The sequence below is a fragment of the Pteropus medius genome, unplaced genomic scaffold (assembly GCF_902729225.1).
Source record: "Pteropus medius unplaced genomic scaffold, Ma_sr-lr_union100, whole genome shotgun sequence".
Taxonomy (NCBI): domain Eukaryota; kingdom Metazoa; phylum Chordata; class Mammalia; order Chiroptera; family Pteropodidae; genus Pteropus; species Pteropus medius.
In genome coordinates, this window is record NW_024349801.1 from 26,501,370 (window position 1) to 26,522,996 (window position 21,627).

At 32.4% G+C, this 21,627-nt stretch overlaps 1 protein-coding gene across 2 annotated transcripts in view; it reads left to right on the forward strand.

The window, feature by feature from the left end:
• Positions 1 to 21,627, forward strand: part of UBR1 (ubiquitin protein ligase E3 component n-recognin 1) — a 103,488-nt gene that overhangs the window by 13,715 nt on the left and 68,146 nt on the right. For both annotated transcript variants that reach the window (XM_039888354.1, XM_039888355.1), the window contains 9 exons: positions 1,423 to 1,679; positions 3,468 to 3,546; positions 12,369 to 12,479; positions 16,096 to 16,226; positions 18,179 to 18,317; positions 19,235 to 19,297; positions 19,486 to 19,609; positions 19,908 to 20,015; positions 20,690 to 20,778. In XM_039888354.1, coding sequence (XP_039744288.1) covers positions 1,423 to 1,679; positions 3,468 to 3,546; positions 12,369 to 12,479; positions 16,096 to 16,226; positions 18,179 to 18,317; positions 19,235 to 19,297; positions 19,486 to 19,609; positions 19,908 to 20,015; positions 20,690 to 20,778 — 1,101 coding nt within the window. The remainder of the gene's footprint in view (positions 1 to 1,422; positions 1,680 to 3,467; positions 3,547 to 12,368; positions 12,480 to 16,095; positions 16,227 to 18,178; positions 18,318 to 19,234; positions 19,298 to 19,485; positions 19,610 to 19,907; positions 20,016 to 20,689; positions 20,779 to 21,627) is intronic.

Below are 21,627 nucleotides of genomic sequence, written 5' to 3' on the forward strand. Positions count from 1 at the left end.
CAACCCATTTCAAATGAACCATATTAATTTAATTGTAAAGATGTTAACTGCAACTAAATTGCCAGTGTTGGTTTGATAGTAGAGAGTTATGCCCTCCATCTTCTTGTTTTCCCTGCTTCTGTTCATTTAAGCCTGCTTTTATAAGTGACATTAAAAATGTTTGGCTTGTTGGATGGTTTGGGGTAATCAGACCTCACATTTAAGCCCAGATTGCCAGTGAGTAATCCCCAAATGTTTATTTAAATGGGGCATTTTTTGATACTTGTAAAGCTGTCTTATTTGATTGAAGATAAGAGTGGAATGGCGATGTTACTGAAGTTTGCAGATAATGTCTGTTAAACCCACTTAGCTTGAGAATCAGATATTTGGCACAGAAGATGGGTTTTGCTCTATTCACATAGATGCTTTCAACATGAACATGGTTCTAACTGCTAAGAGGCAGTACATAGCCTTTTGTGCTTGACTTCTTTTGATGCATTTTGATGCCTTATGTATTGATAATTCATTCCTTTTATGGCTGAGTAGTATTCCTGGTTCGGATGTACCATAGTTTATAATTCACCATTTCCAGTTTTTGGTGATTGTGCATAAAATTGCTGTATTATTCATGTACAAGTTTTTGTGTGAACATAAATTTTCATTTCTTTGGTAGATACCTAAGAGTTTGATTGCTGGGTCATATGGTAAGTTTAACTTTATAAGAAACTGCTAAATTCTTATAAAGTGGCTCTACCATTTTGAATTCCTACTAGCACTTTCCTTTTCCAGTTTTCTGCATCCTTATTGATATCAGTTTTTTATTTTCATTTTTTATTTTTTTACCTACATTCTAATAGGTTGCGTATGGTTATCTTACTGCCATTTTAATTTGCATTTCCTTCAAGACTGATAATGTTGAGCATGTTTTCATGTGCAAATAAGCATGGCAAATAAGCCATCTGTAACAGTTTTTTTTGAAGAGCAGAAGGTTTTACTTTTGATGAGGTTTAATTTATCCATTTTTTTTTTCTTTTTGTATTCTAAAAGCTCTTTGTCACTCATTCATTTTGGTCTCTGCTTAAATGCTTTGATTCCTTAAGACAATTAAACTTAAGAGTATAGGGAATTCTTTGGACAGCCTCTGACTGATAATGAAGTCACCTTTACACTGTAAGACTTGGCCATTCCAGAAGGGAAAGGTAATTCTCATCCACCATAGCTGGTCTTCTTTTTCTAGATACCTGTGGTATGTGTCAGCAGCCATTATTTCCAAGGCTTTTTTAAAAAAAAAAATTACCCACTTTGCTTTTGTATTGGTGAAGGATAAAATAAGAATATATTGTAAATCACTTTCTCTAAAATTACAGAATTGTGCCTTTACGAGTGCCCATAAATTTTTAAGAAGGAGCTTGTAACAAAGTCTATTCATTTTTTTTTTTCCAGTGGTGGGATCAGCAAGTTGATTTTTATGTTACTTTCTTGCACCATTTGGCACAATGGGTGCCAGAAATTTATTTTGCTGAAATGGACCCAGACTTGGAAAAGCAGGAGGAGAGTATACAAACGTCAGTATTCACTCCACTGGAATGGTACTTATTTGGAGAAGATCCAGATATTTGTTTAGAGAAATTAAAACATAGTGGAGCATTTCAACTCTGTGGAAAAGTTTTCAAAAGTGGAGAGACAACATATTCTTGTAGGTAAGAATTAGAAATTTATGTGATTGGTTATGATTACAGTCTTGGTACTTTGTACCTATTTCATTGGTTTATTACTGTTTATAGTATATTTAATCCTACTTAATTAACTTCCTTTTATTATGCACTTATAAGTATGTTTTTGCCAATATAGCTTGTTTCTGAACATGACTTAACCAATTCTCTCACTTTTTCTTCCTATTCTCCAAAAGTATATGTGACAGATTTTTGCCTTGTTTATTACGTAGTCTCATACTCTTAATTTGAAACCCTTAGGGCCAGATATATTTCAGAATTCTGAATGCTTCCCCAGCAGAGCAAGGCACAATCGTAAAATCAAACGCAGCATTTCTGTAAGAAATCTGTGAATATTCACAGCAAATGTATAAGTAAGATCTATAATCTCATGTCATTTCAGGTCATTTTTTGCCACCAAGTGAGATTTGGTGCCAAAGGATTATGGACCTGTGGAGACAGCTGGAATTTTGTTGGATAGAAGAAACCAATGATAGGGAAATTTTAGGCTTTTTGTCCTTTGTGAAAGCAGTTGCCTTAAAACATCATGATAGCACAGAAAGCTTTTTACTCCCTACTTCTGCCTGAAATGTTCAACTTTTAGATCCTAGCAGCACTTTTAGTTTTCCTCTTTTATTAGAGGTAGCTTAGGTTAAGAGTGTTAATTTTCAGACTTTATAAATACAAAGAATTGTTTTTTGCTTCACTATAATTCTAGGTTTTACTGGTTGATGTATAGTTAATATTTCTTTAGGACATACTGCCTCTATCCTATTCTTAGGAAAAAGCCATCTTTGGGCACAATTTTGATATAGAGCATAGTAAGTTTCATTTATCAGCTTAGGTGATAAATGAAAGCTTAATCAGTTTCAAGTAAAGCATAGTAGACATTTGTAGACCTCATTTTTCCAAACGTGTCATAGAGACATTTTTAATTGTCACAACTGAGAGAATGGTACTGGCATCTATTGGGTAGAGGCCAGGATTGCTGCTTAAACATTCTACAATGCACAGGACAGTCTTCTCTATGCCCATCAGATAACCATTTCATTCAAAGTGTCAATACTTCTGATATTTAGAAATCCTACTAAGTAGGTCAGTAGATCTTATGTACTTTAGGCAATCTATATTTCCTATTAGCCTTTTAAAATTCATTTCTTAAACTTCGCAATTCCACACTTACTGTATATTATTCTTAATGTTTCCCTGAAAATGATCGATAAAATAGTACATTTTGAAGGTTGTTATTAGTGAAGAGATTAAAAGAGATTGCATTTCATTCATTCACTATTTGTTGAATACTTACCATTTGCCAGACACTGTTCTAGGTGCTTAGAACATATTAATATATCAAATAAATAGAAATCCGTGCCCTTATGATGCTACATTAATGAATTTTGTCTTTATCCAAGCTTTATTTACCAGTGAACGATCAGTATTTATAGGATATATTTATAAATGTAATAGGGTAAGATGATGGTAGATATAAAAAAAGTTGGTCATTTTTCACAAAATGAATTTTTAATTGTAACAACAGTTTGAAACCATATGTAAGCTCAAAGTAATGAGGACAATTTAAGAAACAAAACCAAAAACCCAAATTTATACATTCAAATATGGCTAAAATGAGGCTAAAATTATTTGGAATTCAGTTTTTGAAGCATTTTTATATTCAGTTTGTGTACCATTCAGGAAAATCATTCATATTATTAAAGTCATACCTTAAGCATCAGTGGGAATAGTAAATTTTGGAATCTAATTTTTAATCTTTTTCAGGGACTGTGCAATTGATCCAACATGTGTACTTTGTATGGACTGCTTCCAGAATAGTGTTCATAAGAATCATCGTTACAAGGTATGAAAATAGAGCCATAAAATATCTGGATTCATAGGATTCTGTTGGCCATGTACTTAAAATTCCTGACCAGTACTTGAATTCCTGCTATAACAGCTCTGATATGTGAACCTTTAGCTCTGGTTAAACATATCATGTGATAGGACATCTATCACCTCAGGAGGTAGCCCCTTACAATTTTTTTGTGAGATATAATATTTTTATACAAAAGATTATATAAAGTATTTACACAGCTTAAAAAATAACTGTAAAGTGAACACCTGTGTAACCGCTGCTTAGGTCAAGAAATAAGACATTGCCATTTCTCAGAGGCCTCCCACTTGTCTCTTCAGGATCAGAGTCCTCTCACCTCTCTTGATCACCTCTCTCTGTGTTTTGTGATAATGATTTCCTTGATTTCCACTTTAGCTTATAATTCAAATCATATTGAATAATTTTATCTGTTTTTAAGCTTTACATAAATGGAGTCATACTGTATCTTTTGTTGAATAACTGCTTTCACTCGGCATTATGTTTGTAGCAGTAGTTTGTCCATTGACCTTAATAGTGTTCAATAATCCATATTGTCTTTTTTCATTGTGCTGTATATGGATATGTAGATTGTTTCCAATTTGAGGCTATTCTAAACAATTCTGTGAACATTCTTATTTGTATGTTTTGGTATACTGTACACTGATTGTGTACACTGATCGTGTACAGTATTCCTCATTCTTTGGGGTATGTATCTGGAACATATGCATTCTATGGGGTATGTATCTGGAACATATACAGAATTTCTGAGTTCCAGGGTATAGTTCTTTAGTCATAGTATATAATGTAAGACTGTTTTCTAAAGTAGTTATAACAATTTGTAAGCTCTCCAGCAGTATATGAGCGTTCCCATTACTTCACATTCTTGGAAGATTTGGTATTGTCTGTCTTTTTAATTTAAGCCAATCTGGTGGGTAAATTATAGTATCACATTGTAGTCTTAATTTACTTTTCCTAATTACTAATGAGTTTGAGGGCTTTTTACTTTCCTGTTACATTTTTAGGCAACCTTGTTATTTTAAGCTGAAATTTATTTCTCAAATAATAGTATTGGTTCTGTGCTCTGGGCTGAGACAGACATAATAATTGATGTTTCTCTTTGTACATATAACATGCCTAAATTTTTGTGTAAATGTACATAGTATCTTGAAGTTAGGTAGACTGTGTCTTCTGTAGAGTCGAAAGTGCTGTTCATGTTTTTGCTGGCCTCAACATTATTGTGCCTATCTCGGGAAGTGATGGGCTTTAAGTATAGGTTATAGGTATTACTATTATTATGATTATTATTATGCACAAGGAAAAACATATTGAGGAGCCTCTGATATAGTGTGGTTAAAATGGTTTCCCAAGATTTCAAAGCTAATCACTGATGGAATTTTAAAATTTGATATTTGGTTATATTCCATATTTCCCAGTCATCTCCATTAATTATAGTTTTTATTGTGCTAGAGAATTCAAGAAAGAATGCCAGAAGTAGGGATAAGGAAGAAGTTGTTAATTTCTTCTCATTTTTACTTTGGGAGACTAATGGGGAGAAATGGCGAAGGGTCAAGATCAGAGTTTTCCCAGTTCTTCAGAGTTTTAAAGGCTCTTAATCTTAAGTTTCCCAAACTTTGGGATTTTGTGGGCCAGTACAATTTCAGAAAACTTAGGGTTTTCAAAATTTTATTTGGCCAGGTAAGTTCGATTTTAATTTTTAAAAGGGCACATGAACAGCAACCAAAAAATACCTGCCATCTCCTATCATTTTATAAAGTAAAAGACATTTTAATTTCAAGAAAGTAGGATAATCTCAGAATAAAGAACAGTCCTTTAACCCATTTCCCATTTGCCCTGAGATTACTTGCTGATGGCACTTGCGGTTTGCAGATAACTTGCAGATTATAGTCCTAACCTTACCCCCAAAGTTTGCCATGAAATATCTCACTTTTATTATTATTTTCACATCACTCTTTGGAAACAAATGGCATCATTCTCTTTATATCATTCTGTTTTTAGTAGTGGTATTTCTATTTACAAAATATAGTAATTCTCGATCACTGAAAGTGTCAAATCCTAGAAAACATAGCATCCTACACATGACGTTAAATGAATGCTGGCAGTGAGCTGCACTTTTTTTTTCTAAATGGGAAATGGGTTAAATTCCATACATGTAGTTCTATAAAAGAGCTCACCACATTCTCTCCTTTTCTGATGTTTCTGTGGACCCATAATAACTTGTCTGTTAATTTTTGGGAAACTCTTCACTAAACTACTTTCAAGTATTTAAAGCCTACTAGTCTATATCACCATCACAAAGCACTCTTTAATGATAAGCAATGTTGCTGTAAGCATCTTTATGTGTAAATCACTTTTGCTTACGTGGGATTATTTCCTTAGGATAAGGTTCTCAGAAGTGGAATTACTGGATTCAGAAACATGAACCTTTCAGAGAATAAAAAGACAAGCCACAGACTAGGTGAAAGTTTTTGTATCTGATAAAGAACTGGTATCCAAAATATATAAAGAACTCTTAAAACTCAACGATAAGAAAATGAACAAGCCAATTTAAAAAATGGGCAAAAGATCTAAAACAGACACTTAGCAAGAAGATACATAAATGGCCAATAAACCCTTGAAAAGATGCTCCACATCATATTTCATTAGGGAATTGCAAATTCAGACAACAATGAGATACCACTTCACACCTATTAGAATGGCCAGAATCCAAATGCTGGTGTGGGTGTGGAGCAACAGGAATTTTTATTTATTACTGGTGAGAATGCAAAATGGTACAGCTACTTTGGAAGACAGTTTGGCAGTTTCTTACAGAAGTAAGTGTACTCAAACTATAAAATCCCGCAGTCGTGCTTCTAGATGTTTACCCAAGTGAACTGAAAACTAACGTCCACACAAAAATAATGCACGAGAATGTTTATAGTAACTTTATTCATGTTTGCCAAAACTTAGAATCAATAGGTGAATGGATAAAAAAACTTTGGTATACCAATATAATGGATTGTTATTCAGCAATAAAAAGAAATGAGCTACCAAACCACAAAAACACATGTCTGGGCTTTACATGCATTTTGCAAAGTGAAAGAAGCCATTGTGAAAGGCTAAATACTCTGATTCCAGCAATATGACATTCTGGAAAAGGCAACACTATGGACATAGTAAGATCAGTGGTTGCCAGGGGCTGGGGGAAGGTGGTAGGAAGGATGGAAGGATGAATAGATGGAGCATAGGGGATTTTTAGGGCAGTTAGACCATCCTGTATGATGTTGGTAATGATATATAGATGTTATTATACATTTGTTAAAACCCCCCAAATGTACAATAAAGAGAACTCTACTGTAAATTATGGACTTTAGTTAATAACAATGTATAAACATTGACTCTTCACTTGAAATAGATATACCACACTAATATAAAATGTTAATAATAGGGAAAACGCTGTGGGATGGGGGAAGAAGTGGTATATGTGAACTCTGCTATTTTCTGCTCAGTTTTTCTTTAAACAAACTGCTCTAAAAATAAAGTCGATTAAATTTTTAAAGTGGACTTTTAAAGGTTCTTAGTACATTTTGCCAAATTGCTTTAGGAAAGAATTATACCAAATGTACTACAACCAGGAGTGCAGAATCCTGCAGAACCTGCAGAAACCTTTTATAGAAACTTTTTAACTGAAACCTTTCAACTGACCCGATTTTTAAAATAATTTTCCCATTGCTATTGAAATGAAAATTTTCAATTGTTCTTAATGTTGTTTGTCTTTGCTTATTTTGGAATGATGAATGTAGAATACTCTTGCATTGCTACTTTGCCATCTTTCTGGATAATAAGAACAAGGTCTTTGGCTGTTTATTTTGCTGTCATCCTTGCTGATAGGATGAAGGTCTTTGTTGTGATGAGTAAATTCTAACAAGTAAAGATCAGAGTAATATAACTTTGATCAACTAGAACCAAAATAGAGGCTAAGTTCACCTAACCGAGAGTTTTCTTGTATCTTAGAAGCTGATATCAAAAACCAGGCCAGCTTGTAACCTTGAGTCACTTAGAATAAACCTGGAGAGGAAACAAAACCCACTAACAATCTTCTTTTTCTCTATTCTTTTTCTGTGTATGCCTCTATTTTCATTTACTGAATTGCAATGATTTATTTATATTTGTGTGTCTTTGATCCCCATCTCCAGAACAAAGTCCAAGTCTCATATACTTTATGCCTCCTCTGTCTGTTATACTACCTGGGGTAGAGACACTTTCAACAAACATTTGTTGAAGTGTTGGGATCAAAAGGGCTAAATCATAGACAGAATTGATCTAAGATTTAATCGTAGATATAACTATCAGGGTTTATTTTTAACATCAGCTTGCTGTAATCTTACATGATGAGAATTTATATACATATATTGTCTTTGAAACACAATAGCATTAAAAAATGTTTGTTTAGGTAAGCAATGCAATAAAACTTATCTTTTAAAAAATTCAAATAATACAGAAAACATAAATAAAAATTATAGTTTCCTTTCTGCCTCATTGTACTTCCATTGTTAAACTAAACACACTTTAGTGTATGTCCTTACAGATCTTTTTTAAGGTATTTACAAACATGCACACATGTACATGTATTTATACGTTTAGGAGGGGTGCGTATGTGTATATAGATGGGATCCTACTGTATATTCTTTTTTGTAACTTGTTTTTAACTTAACAGTATATCATAGGAATAATTCTGTGTTGATACATATAACTCTCTTGCCATACTTAATTACTGTATGTATTCCTTTGTGGAATATATCATATATTTAACCCATCCCCTTTTTCTAGACAATTATGTTCTTTCCAATTTTTCACTGATCAACAAATATTGGAATAGATACACATCTTTGTTTTAATATACACCAGCATTTATATTCAGGAATGCCTAAGTCTAGATTTAGAGTCAGATTTTCTGAATTGAACAGTATATGCATTTAAAATTTTGTTAGATTTTTGCCAAATGTTGTTCTTGAATTGCTGTGCAAATTTATATTGCCATTGAAAGGATAGGAGAATGTTCTTTTTCCACACCTGTCCCCAAACTTTATTTAGTCTTTTTACTTTTGACAACCTGTTAGTCAAATATATTTTACATTATTAATATAATCTGATTATTTTAATTAGCATTTCTCTTATTACCAGTATTGTCAACATCTTTTTATATTTTAATTGTGTGTTTAATTTCTTCTGTGTATTGCCTGTTTCTTTTACTCATTTTTCTATTGTCTTTTTCTTACAACTATGTTATATACCTTACAAATATTTTTTCTTTTACTTGGCTTTTAAATTCTTTTATTTTTAAGTCACATTTATTGAGGTATAATTTATATACAATAAAATCTGTCCTTTTAAATATACAGTTTCATGAGGTTTTGCAAACATATATAGTTCAGTAACCACTACCACAATCAGGACATAAAACATTTACATTATCCCCTAAAATTCTCTAGAGTCTCTTTGCGATCAGTTTCCTGTCCCCTTACCCCCAGCTCCTAGCAGTCTCTGATCTGACCTCTGTCCCTATAGTTTTGCATTGTTCAGAATGTCACATAAATGTAATTATATAGTATGTAATATTTTCTGTCTGACTTTTTTTACTTAGCATAATGCCTTTGAGATCCTCTCATGCGTCAACAGTTTGTTCCTTTTTATTGCTGAGTAGTATGCCATTGTATGGATGTACCACAATTTATTATCTATTCATCAGTTAATGAACATTTGGATTGTTTCAAGCTTTTAAATAAAGCTGCTGGAAGCATTCAAGTACAATTCTTGGTGTGGGCATTTGTTTCATTTCTATTGGGTAACCTGGGAGTAAGATAGCTGGACCATAAGTTAAGTATATGTTTAAGTTTATAAGATCTATTTTCTGCCTTTTTAACTTGATTTATGCTGTCATTTATCTTACTGAAATTTTAAATTTGTGTGTTGTTAAATTTGCCAGATTTTTTTGTGCTCCTGGATTTTGTACCTTCTGTGGTATTCTGTATTCTAAATTTACGCTTTTACTAAATTTACACCTATATTTTTAGTAATTATGGATGAGTCTAGATTTCTTTAGTTTACTATGTATATGAAGGAAGAAAAATTGATTTGTACATTCTAATTTAGTGCTTTTCTAGTGGTTACCTCTGTATTAATTTTTATAGTGCCCTTAGTTTCCTTGTATCCCCTTAGATAACTTTTTATATCTCGTCTCAGTTTTAGTGGTATCTTTGACTCCCTCCTATTACCTGTATAATAATTGAAGATCTTATGTTACTTTCTCGTTCCTTCTCTTTTTAGTTGTAGTTTTTCTGATCATGAGATTATATAATGTTTACATTTTTCTATTTGTGTCCTCACCCGGGATTTATTCTTAGCTCTACAATTAAATATATAAAATGTTCACCATCTGTCCATTTTCTGAAGTTTCTCCAGTCACCTCTTGGTCAGATGAACCTTATCCTCTAGGGGTTGGTAAACTGCAGTTTGTGGGTCAGATTTGGCTTACTGACTTTTCGTGTGGCCCGAAAGTTAAGCGAGGATTTTACATTTCTAGATGTTTGGGATAAAAGATAAGAAAAATAACATTTTATGATATATGAAAATTACTTGAAATTACTTTTAGTGCCCATAAAGTTTTACTGAAACATAGCCATGCTCATTCATTTATTTATTGTTTATAGTTGCTTCTGCGCTACTACAGAATTGACTAATTCAACAGAGATTTATGACCTGAAAGCCTAAAATTTTACTCTCTGTTCTTTCATATAGAAAGTTTGCTGATCTCTGCTCAAGTAGATTCCTTAGGAAGGGCACATGTATACATTGTTCCATAGGTTAACATGTTCAGAATTGTATTTTTATAGATTGGTTGGAGATAATGTCTTTGGTTTGCATTTTCTTTCTTTGAAAATGCTGCTCTGCTGTTGTCTTGTTTATATGTTATTGAGAGAAGTCTGACGTCATTCCAATTTTCTTGACGTTGTGTCATTTCATCTTTTTACTTGAAGGACTCAACTTTTATCTTTAAAGTCCAATAATTTTAGTAGGATATATTCCTGAGTTGCTCATACTGGGTAAGTTTTTTCTCAGTTACTCATAGGCCATTTTAGTGTGTATATTTAGGTCTTCTTTTTTTTTTTTCCAGGAAGTTTTTTTAGATTACAGTTTTAAATATGAACTCTGTTCCATTGTTTTGATTTTCTTTTTTGGTGACTGATTATAATTATGTTGGTTCTCTTATGCTTATCTTCTATTTAAACCACTTTTTCTCTGAACTTGTATTTCTTTACTTCATCTCTTAAATCCTGCTTTGTTTCAATGCTATTTATTAACTTTTCCATTCAAGTCTATTATCTTGGGCATCTTATAATTTAGAATTAATTTCTGATATGATTTTCTTGTTTTCTAATTTTTTTCCTGAGTTCAATAGAATTTCATTTTATTTAACCTGGTTATTTTGATCCACTTCTGTTCTTAGTTTCTATATTTCTGATTAAAGGTGTTTTAATTTTATTAAGGGTTTTCATATCCCCAAATGCTTGTGCGAGGCAATGTAATTTAGTTTGGAATATTACAGTTTTATTCAGCTTTGTGAATGGATTTTGGTTATTTGCATTTTTTGCCCTTTTTTTTGGTAATAGTTTTGTATGGATATGGTCTACTTTTTCTCTTCTTTTTTATTTCATGGACAGGTTTCACAAATGTTCTCTTCTATCAGATGATGGTGGTAGTGGTGAAACGAGGGGAGGGTTTGGCATGTGTTGTTTCTCTCATTTCTATAGGATTCGTAATTTTACCTTATTTTCTTTTTTTACTTACTGCCACATCTCTTAAGGCTTACCATCTTTTTAAGTGTATTCGATTTTATTCCAAAAGCAATGCTTCTCTCAGGTTGCCACTTCTGGTCCTGCTTACTTTTGGTCTCTTTTCCTATGAACCACCAAGTCTCAACGTGTGTTAAGTATTTGTCTCTTAGCATTGGGTTTTCTCTTTTTGGATGTAATTTTGTCTGTGCTTCATCTAAGCCCTCTGTACCCCTCTGCTTTTTTGTGGAGTCTCTTAAGCTCCCCTCTCTAGTTGTCTACATTCACAAGCCTGAAGTGATAAGCAGTGGGAACTCTGATGGAACAAGTCATTTGAAGGTCATGGTATTTATTTTTTTGTCTCCTAGTAGTGCTGCAAACATGGATAATGTGTGGTTTTATTGCTTTCCTGTTCATTGTATGTTTTGGAGGGGAAAGTTTTGGGGAATATTCAAAATCAGGCCATTGTCATCTTTCTGTATCAGAATTAGTATACTTTAGATTTATTTTCATAAGATCCCTCAAAGGAGAAGTGTTATAAATACTTTTTGTTGCTGTTAGATATCAAATAGATGGAAATACTTTATACATTTCTTAAGTACTATATAGCATCATAATGATTTTTATAAGTGTTTAATCAGAAAATCTCGTTACTCAAGTATTCTGGGTATTGTATAGATTATTTTTTGCACACTTCACAATTTCTTGTTCTCTATTAGTACAAAACTTTAAAAATTATTTAAAAATTAGCATGTTTCAAAATTTTATCATTTTTGAAGGTCCATTTGTATTGTGATTAAGTGTTCAGGACTTTTGTTTGGGGTTAACTAACCAAAATGATTTTTGATATATCCAGCTTATTACACTAAAGGCAATTAAGGTTGAAATATTGGGGTGCACTTATTATTTGAATCATCTTTATCATTCTTCTTTGCCTTGTCATGTTTTGAAATCAAGACAAACTTATTTTTCATTTATTAGATGCATACTTCTACTGGAGGAGGATTTTGTGACTGTGGAGACACAGAGGCATGGAAAACTGGCCCTTTTTGTGTAAGTCACGAACCTGGAAGAGCAGGTACTACAAAAGAGGTAAGAATATTAGTTTTTAAAAATTGCTAACTATTTTAAACATGATGAAATTAGAAATAAATGTTATGTGTATGGGTGAACTGAATTCCTTTGAAAACCCTGATTTTTATGTTCTATTGTTTAAATGTAAGGTGTTTTATTCCAATCTAGAAAAGTTAAAGACTTGATAATTTTTTATTTCTCTAAGGAAGAAATGAATTCACAGTGAAAAGATGAACTCAGAATGCTTTTTGCTAAGCAGTCAATTTGATAAGTAAAAGTATTTATGTAAGCCTAAAAGAGCAAATGGAGGTAATTATTGATAGAAGCAGAATATGATAACTTAGAAAACAGCAGAAATCATGCATAAATTTAATCATTGCTTTTCTTAAAGAAAAAAGTCAACGAATTGATTATCTACTATACATCCTAATCAAGAAAAAAAAGTGAGGAAACCTAGATATAGACAATTATTAATGAGAATGAGGAAATAATCATAGCCAAAGAAGGAATTAAAACAATTATAAACTTTTTATATGACTGTGCAAATACATTTGAAAATGGATTATTTTATCAAACAGTATAAAGTGCCATGGTTTATTCAAAAACAGAAAACTTGAACAACAAATAACCATTGAAGAAATTCAGAAAATTGTCACAAGAAGTACTTTCTAAAAAATGCTATGTTCAAATACTTTCACAGAAGAATTCTTTTCGAAATTTCAAGGAATAAAGAGTTTTTGTACCTTTTAAACTGTTCTGGTTAACCTTTAGCAGTGAACACCCATAGGGCCTAGATTTTGATCTCTTAAGTACCATTTCTCACTAAAAGAAATCAGGGATTGCTGTAAAAATACCAGATTCCAGATCTGTCAGGGAATAGTTAAGCTTGTAAGGATGGATTTGTGTCAAAAGGGCCTAGGACCCAGCTTGACCAGAGTTGGACAGTAGGAGCATCAAAAAAATTATAATCGCTATATTTGATTCACTTATAGTGAATATATAAAAATTCATGAGTTCCTAATAAAACTCCCATGAAAACTAAAATGAATAAATGAATGTTGTTACCATGGTTGTGGTTATTATATCAATTCTTTACTCTAAAAATTGGTAATTAAAGGGAATAAACTAAGCATTGATTCTGCCTTTTAAGTAGGAATTGTGTTTCATGGTAAACAAGTATTTCCAGTTTAAGAGGTAAAGCTCTTTTTTCTAGACGAATGCTAGCTAAGAGAGAAGGGATAATAGAATTAGAAAAATCAACATTTTGCAAACCCTTGGGAAATATATGATTTAGACAAGATCATTAATGGATGCTAAAACCATTAATAACTCTAGTTGATGAGGAACAATATTTACATGGTTCTAAATTGTCATCTTACAGATTACTTGCTAGTCATAAGGGGAAAAAAGTGAAACTTTACAATGGAAGTATCATACTATCATCATTTGCAACCAGTCATTAATATCAGCGTCATTACTAATAATGAGATGATGTGGCATAATGAGCTTCATATGTTGTAAAATGAAGTACGTAGTTTAACATCTGAAAATCAATTAATATAATATACCATATAAATAGAATAACAAAACCACATGATCATCACAGTAGATGCAAGAGCATTTGACTAAATCCAACACACTTTCAAGATAAAAAGACTTAACAAACTTACCATAGACGGGAACTTCTTCAACCTGATATAGGGCATCTGTGAAAAACTCACAGGAAAGTACTAGATACTCTCCCTCTAAGATCAAAAACAAGACAAAGATTCTGCTCTTCCTAAATCTATTCAGTATTGTATTGGAGGTTCTATCCAGGGCAGTAGGCAAGAAAAAGGAAGAAAAGGCATCCAGATTGGAAAGGCAGACGTAAAACTAGCTTTATTTGCAAATGACATGATGTTGTGTATAGAAAATCCTAAGGAATCCACTAAAAAAATTGTTAGAACTAGTAAATGTTCAGCAAGATTATAGATGCAAGATGATTATACAAAAATTACTTTTATTTCTATACATTGTAATGAACACAATCTGAAGATGAAATTAAGGAAGAAATTCCATTCATTAGACTATCAAAGAGAATAAAATATTTAGAAATGCATTTAACAAAAGAAGCATAAAATTGATATTCTGAAAACTAAAACATTACTGAAAGAAATTAAAGATCTAAATAAATGGAAAAACATTTTATTTCTGGATCAGAGAAGTTACTATTTTTAACGTGGCAGCTCATTGTTTTTTGTTTTTTGTTTCTCCCTAAACTGCCAAGGCATTAACTCACTTCTTCGCCAGCACTGATCACGTGTCCCACAAATTTATACTGGATTTTTTTTCTTTTTTGCCTTAAGGAGCGACTATGGTTTTTTTTTCCTGTTTACGCCTTTGTTTAAACAGCTTATTGAGCTATAAGTTACATTCCATTTAAAGTGTACAAATCAGTGCTTTTTTAGTATAGTCATGGAGTTGTGCAGCTTTCACCACAATCAATTATAGAACATTTTCATCACCCCAAAAGAAACCCTATACCCATTAGCAGTCATTCCCTATTTCTTCCAAACTCCCCAACTTTAGGCAATCACTAATTGAATTTCTATCACTATAGAGTTGCCTTTCCTAGACATTTTATATAAATGGGATCATATAATATGTGGTCTTTTTGATTGGCTTCTTTCACCTCAAGGTTCATCCATGTTATAGCATGCATTTCATTCCTTTTTATGGCCAAATCATGTTCCATTTTATAGATATTTACTACATTTTATTTATCCATTTATCAGTTGATGGACATTTGGGTTATTTCCACTTTTCGCTGTTATGAATAATACCTGCTGTGAACATTTGTGTATAAGTTTTTGTGTGGACATGTTTTTATCTTGGATAGATAGATATTTAGGAGTGGAACGGTGGGTTCATATGGTAACTATACTTAACATTTTGAGCATCTGTCAGACTGTTTCCAACTTGGCTGCACATTTTACATTTCTACCATTAATGCATGAGTTCAGATTTCTCCACATATGCAACACTTGTTATTATCTGACTTTTTGAGTATAGTCACCCTAGCAGATGTGCAGCAGTATCTCATTGTGGTTTCAATTTCCATTTTTTAGCTGATAGGTTTGAACAAGCCTTCTATTAAAGAGGTCGTTCTAATGAAAAGAACTGTTTTTATAGGTGTCAGAAGATCCAGGTTTTAGTCTTGCTTCTACTATTTATAGGCACTTTGACCATGGATAGGTTCCTTATCCTTTAAATGTCATTAATTCTCTGCCTTTCTTACAGAGTAGCTATGAGAATCAGTTGAAAGAAATTATGAAAAGATTTTGGTAAGCTATCAGAGATGACCAGTAGTTCTTTAATATCCTAAATAGGTTACTCAGAAAGGCGGAGAACATTCATAAGGGAGAACATTACTAAAAGGTTCTGTCTCCTTATCTTTCTGTTATCTCTAGCACCAACTTGGCCACAGGAATTAAGCTAAACTGATATGAATAGCAACCCTATTGAGGTCAACTTGTTTCATTCCTGGAAGATGATGTAATGAGCAAAACAATTATAAATTAATAACATTATCATCCTCATTCACTTATTTGTATACAGTGTTAGTAGTATATTTTTCTCTGCTTTCTTACAGAATTTACGTTGTCCATTGAATGAAGAGATAATTGCCCAAGCCAGGAAAATATTCCCATCAGTGATAAAATACATTGTGGAAATGACTATATGGGAAGAAGAGAAAGAATTGCCTCCCGAACTCCAGATAAGGTGGAGAGATATTTCAAAAATTAGAAGTTTTAGCAGTGATTGTTTATATTGCAAAATAAGTTTTGGAAAAATGTTTTTTGTTGTTATTTACTGCTTAATTTATTATCATTATGAAAATTTTATAGAGAATTATCTCTTGGAAATACTTCCAAAATGTCCATTTATATGAGATACTCTTCTAGGCACTATACAGAAGTTAAATCAAAAGAGCATAATCTGGAGCTTCTGATTTTTAAGAAAAAAACATTTTTGATGTCTTGTTCTAAATAATTTATAAGGACCTAACAGCCACTTATGCCAGTAGGGAACTAATTGCCCAGTTCAATACTGGCCTGGACCAACTTTGAGGTTCTCCAGAACAGTGTGTCTTTAGCCCAGGTCTTTATGATAAAAGTTTGACGGTGGAAACGAGGAGATAGCCCTTAGCCCTGTGCTTTCATATCTAGGATTATTTCAGTTGGAGGTATTTAACACTTTTAAGCCAAAACCCAGCAATTCCTAACAGTCGTGAATAAGTCTTTGAATGACCACAATATTCGCTCTTAACTTACAAATGCAAAAGGGAATTCCAGACCTCATATGAAGATACAGTTTGGGCCTTGTGGGAATTTTTTTTTATCAGTGTAACCTTAGGTCACAAAATTGCATCAGCAATATAAATACCATTTTTCTTTGAGTTTACTGGGTTTTTTGGTTTTATTTTAGAAGGAGAGAGAATTAAGACATTCAGTTTATGAAGACATTAAATGTGTTGTTTTGACTCTTGCTGGGTCAAACTGCTTGGGGAAATAGAGGTCATCAATGATCGTGTCCACAAAGGTTTTAATTTCAAATACGTGATAACATCAGTTAAATCCTTTAAGAAACTTTGTGTTGGTAACATAATTTGGTTAGCAATCTGCCTGTCTAAAAAGAGAGATTTGCTTGACTGTGCCTGTGTATGTAGGCAACATTGGACTTCAGATTCACAGATCTGAATTCTAGTCTTTCTCGTGGCATTGGAGAAGTCTTTTTGAGCTTCTTTATCCTAAGCTATAGGAGACCCAAGAAAATCTGCCTCTTACAGTTATATGAGGATCAATAATTTTATTATAAAAGCATATCGTAAACTGTTTGATAATAACATCTAAATTTGTGTAGCCCATGACAGCTGTTTTCACATATTTTATAAGATCCTCACTCTACTTTCAAATGTAGATATTATACTCTTCTTAAAGATGGAAGACACACTGTCATCTCAATAAGATTAAAAGCTTAAGTGACCTACGTGTTTATAAGGTCCCTCAGTTAAATGGTAGTTCTGGCCCTCTAAATTTATACACTTTTAAAAAAACTTACATGCACTATAAAACCAGAAATATAAGATAAAACAAAGAAGACATAAAGGTAATTTTTAAATTCAATAAAAACTAACGGTTAATAAAATCTTACTATTTTTCATTGCCCACTTGAAGGTTCTGAGTCTGAGGCCTATGTCCCTTTGTCGTAAAGACACATGTGAGCTAAAGACACAATGTTCTGGAAAACCTTGAAGTAGGTCCAGGCCAATATTGAACTGGGCAATTAGTTCCCTACTGGGATAAGTGGCTGCTAGGTCCTTATAAATTATTTAGAACAAGACCCCAAAAATGTTTGGAGATTAGCAAGAGTTAAGCATAGTATTAGAAACATCCTGTCAGTAAATTGAGAGTAATAATTTACATCTAGAAGTAATTCTTAAAATAAGGGGAAAAACATAGAAAAGCTAATACTTTTATCAGGGTTTTTAAAATTTCATGGCACTATATCACTTAAAATAATTTCCTATTTCAGTATTACATTGGTATTTTCTTATATGTAAGAAAATACACAGTGCTGCTTCAGTATAGGTCTTATATTATTTTAGCCTATTTTTCACATTTTCCTTTGTTTATTTGTTGCAGTGTCTAAGTGTATATCTTTTTTTTAAATAGGGAGAAAAATGAAAGATACTATTGTGTCCTTTTTAATGATGAACACCATTCATATGACCATGTCATATACAGTCTACAAAGAGCTCTTGACTGTGAGCTTGCAGAGGCCCAGTTGCACACTACTGCCATAGATAAAGAGGTTTGTGAGCTTCACTTGATTTGTTGTGCTGTCTTACATCAAGTTCCTGGAAGTCAGATGTTAACAGAGCCCTTGCTAAGTGCCTTAGTATTGTGTTAGGTCCAGCCGTCCTCTTTACTTATTCATTATAGCCTAGGTAAATTGGTTAAAACTTGATTTTTCTGGCGTATATCATAGTTGTAGATAACTATAACTTTCCTCTTTTATTCTAAATAATTAGAAAGTTAATGTATTTGGCAAAGAATGATTAAGAATGTCAGCTCAACTTTAGTCTGTGTCTGTAATTATTTATTGAATAAATGAATAAATGGATGAATTACGAAAAGTTTAACATATCTGAGGTTTTAACATTATTAAAACTATTTTTAGAATATTATTGATTTATGGCTCAGCTTTTATTTAATATCCATCCAAAGCAAAATGTGTTCCTAGGTATATAGAAGGAATATTTAACCTAATTCTGTTCTTGAGAGGAATATAGTATAGTGGAAGAAGCAGTATGGTGTTAGTAATTAATATTGTGATCCTAAGGCTTGAGGAATCAATATCCTGGCCACACCTCTGACCCACTAGTGGACCTCAAGTGTGTTATAGAACAAGTGCTGAGGAACTTTAGGTTCGTTCATGAGAAGTATTTAAAACATATAGCAGGCGCTTAGTAAACCTAAGTTGTTATTATCAGGCAGGAAATCCAAAATCTTAAAGTATAGAAATTCTCTGCTAGTGGTATTGAATGTACTGAAGCTACATATAGGTGTTAAACATTTGTTTATTTTCCAGGTATTTCCCAACTTTTGACTTTTAGGTAATCGACAAATGATTAATAATTAAGAGCTGATTAGGTCTCTGGGCTATATGTTACTTATTGATTGGGATTGTCATTCTACTACTTAATTCTCATGTTTGTCTATAATTAGGGTCGTCGAGCTGTTAAAGCAGGTGCTTTTTCTGCTTGCCAGGAAGCAAAGGAAGACATAAAGGTAATTTTCTGGATTAGGGACAGAGAAAATTTAAGAAAAATGCACATTATTAGAGCCTAGGTAGAATAACTACATTGTTGAAGTGGTTTGACATACTAAGTAAAGGTAGGATTGAGGCATGTAGAGCCAGAGATTTGGAATTGCAAGGTTTTTTGTTTTTGTTTTTTTAAATATACTTTCATTTATAGAGTCATTCAGAAAATGTCTCTCAACATCCACTTCATGTAGAAGTATTACATTCTGAGGTTATGGCTCATCAGAAATTTGCTTTGCGTCTTGGCTCCTGGATGAACAAAATTATGAGCTATTCAAGTAAGCATATAGCCTGTTTTTCTTATTTCTCATAAAATGCTTTTTAAAAAAAATTTTTTAAATGTCATTGCATATAAAATAAGATTTCTCTCTTTTTCTGGTTTATACCTTTTGATTAATTTTCAGGAGTGTATTTCAAGTGCTGTAAATAATATTGGTTTTTGACTCTGATGTTGACAGAATTATTCTTGACATCAAGTGTGGGAAGATTAATGTTAATTCTTCTTATATGTTATAGGAAACATACTTTTAGGAGAAATTATAAGAATAAAAATTATGTGGCTTCATTTTTTTATAGGTGACTTTCGACAGATCTTTTGCCAAGCATGCCTTAGAGAAGAACCTGGCTCTGAGAATCCCTGTCTCATAAGCAGGTTAATGCTTTGGGATGCCAAGCTTTATAAAGGTAGGTAGATATTTGCTAATGCTGCTTGCCATTAAGCAAAGGGAGATTATGACCTTAAAGTAGAGTCATAATCTCCTTTGTTTATTAAGTCAGCAATCTTGATTATATTTTAAGGTAAGGTTAGCCAATCAATATGTATTCTTCTGTGTTAAAACCAGGGGTATTGCCTTTTTAATTACAGTTCCTTTTCATTTAGTCAGGGCAGGTAAAAAGAGTATATATATACACATATATATTTTATATACTTACATACATATATATATGTATTAATGTAATAGTACCCTTCTTAAAGCTATGCTAATTTTCATTTTTAAAATCTAAACAAAGAGCAAAAAAAGGAAGGCTAAAGGAGATGGAAAAGGGAAGATACAGAGTAAGAGTAGTTTTGAGTGAACTGGAATGAAAAGGATTAAAGGAAGGTTGAGAGAAGTAGAAAGAAATAAGATAAAGTGGTGATGGGGCACAGAAAAAGGGAAAAAGACCATATATATGTATTTTATAGTATATTAAATATTAAGGTAATAAATGCTACTCATATTTGAGTCCTTGAGGTCTACCAGCATGTGAAATATTTTTATAATATTCGGCCACTTGTAATCACTGTAATGTTTGTTTGTTTGTTTGTTTGTTTTGCCTTGATGATACTCCCGTCTTCCCCCCAAAATGATCTATAGGTGCCCGTAAGATCCTTCACGAATTGATCTTCAGCAGTTTTTTTATGGAGCTGGAATACAAAAAATTCTTTGCTATGGAATTTGTGAAGGTAATTGTTTTTTATAAGTAGATATCAACAAACCAAAATAGAAAATGTTTTTGTAAATGAAGTAATGAAACAACAAGGATAATTTTGAGTCAAGAATTTAATTTTATGATTCATTTCTTTGTCAAACATTCTTTTATTTTCGCATTCAGTAGTAGGAAACAGTGGTCTGGAAGAGGAGATAGGTTAAAAATGACTTATTATTTGTCTAGATAGACCAATAGGATATCACATTTATTCATTCTTCCTAATTATTTTCCTGTTAGTAAAATTATTACAAGAGTAGAAGTGACTAGTAGAAAGGCATAGCAGGGAAAAAGAACATATATAAATACTAAAGGGAGGCAGGAATTAGATTGTCAAGAGTTATACTAAACTGAGGCTGAAACGTAAAGATAAAACTTAGAGCTTTTATATATTGTTTTATTGATCTATTGTGTATTCTTTACATTGTTATATATTTTCTGTCTATCAAGTTAGTTTGCAAGATTACATAGAACAGGGACTTCTTTGAATCTCCCACTTTGCCTTATATAGTATATTCAATAAGTATTTGTTGGTTTTCTCTGATTTTGAGTTGCACGCAGTTTTTGTAAAACTGAAGACAGTACAAAGGTAGGACCCAGGATAGAACTGGAAGCAGAGAGTGACATAGTGATTATTGAAGGCATATGATACTGTGGCATAAGATACCTGCACTCCCTGGATTTTAGAAGTAGTTTGTTAAAAGTAAATAAGATATGTGGTTTCTCGAAAGGTGATGACAAATCAAGTTGTCAACTCTATTTTAAAACTTCTAAGAGGTGTAATATTGGATTATATGTAGGATCTGAAATGAAATTTTTTTCATAT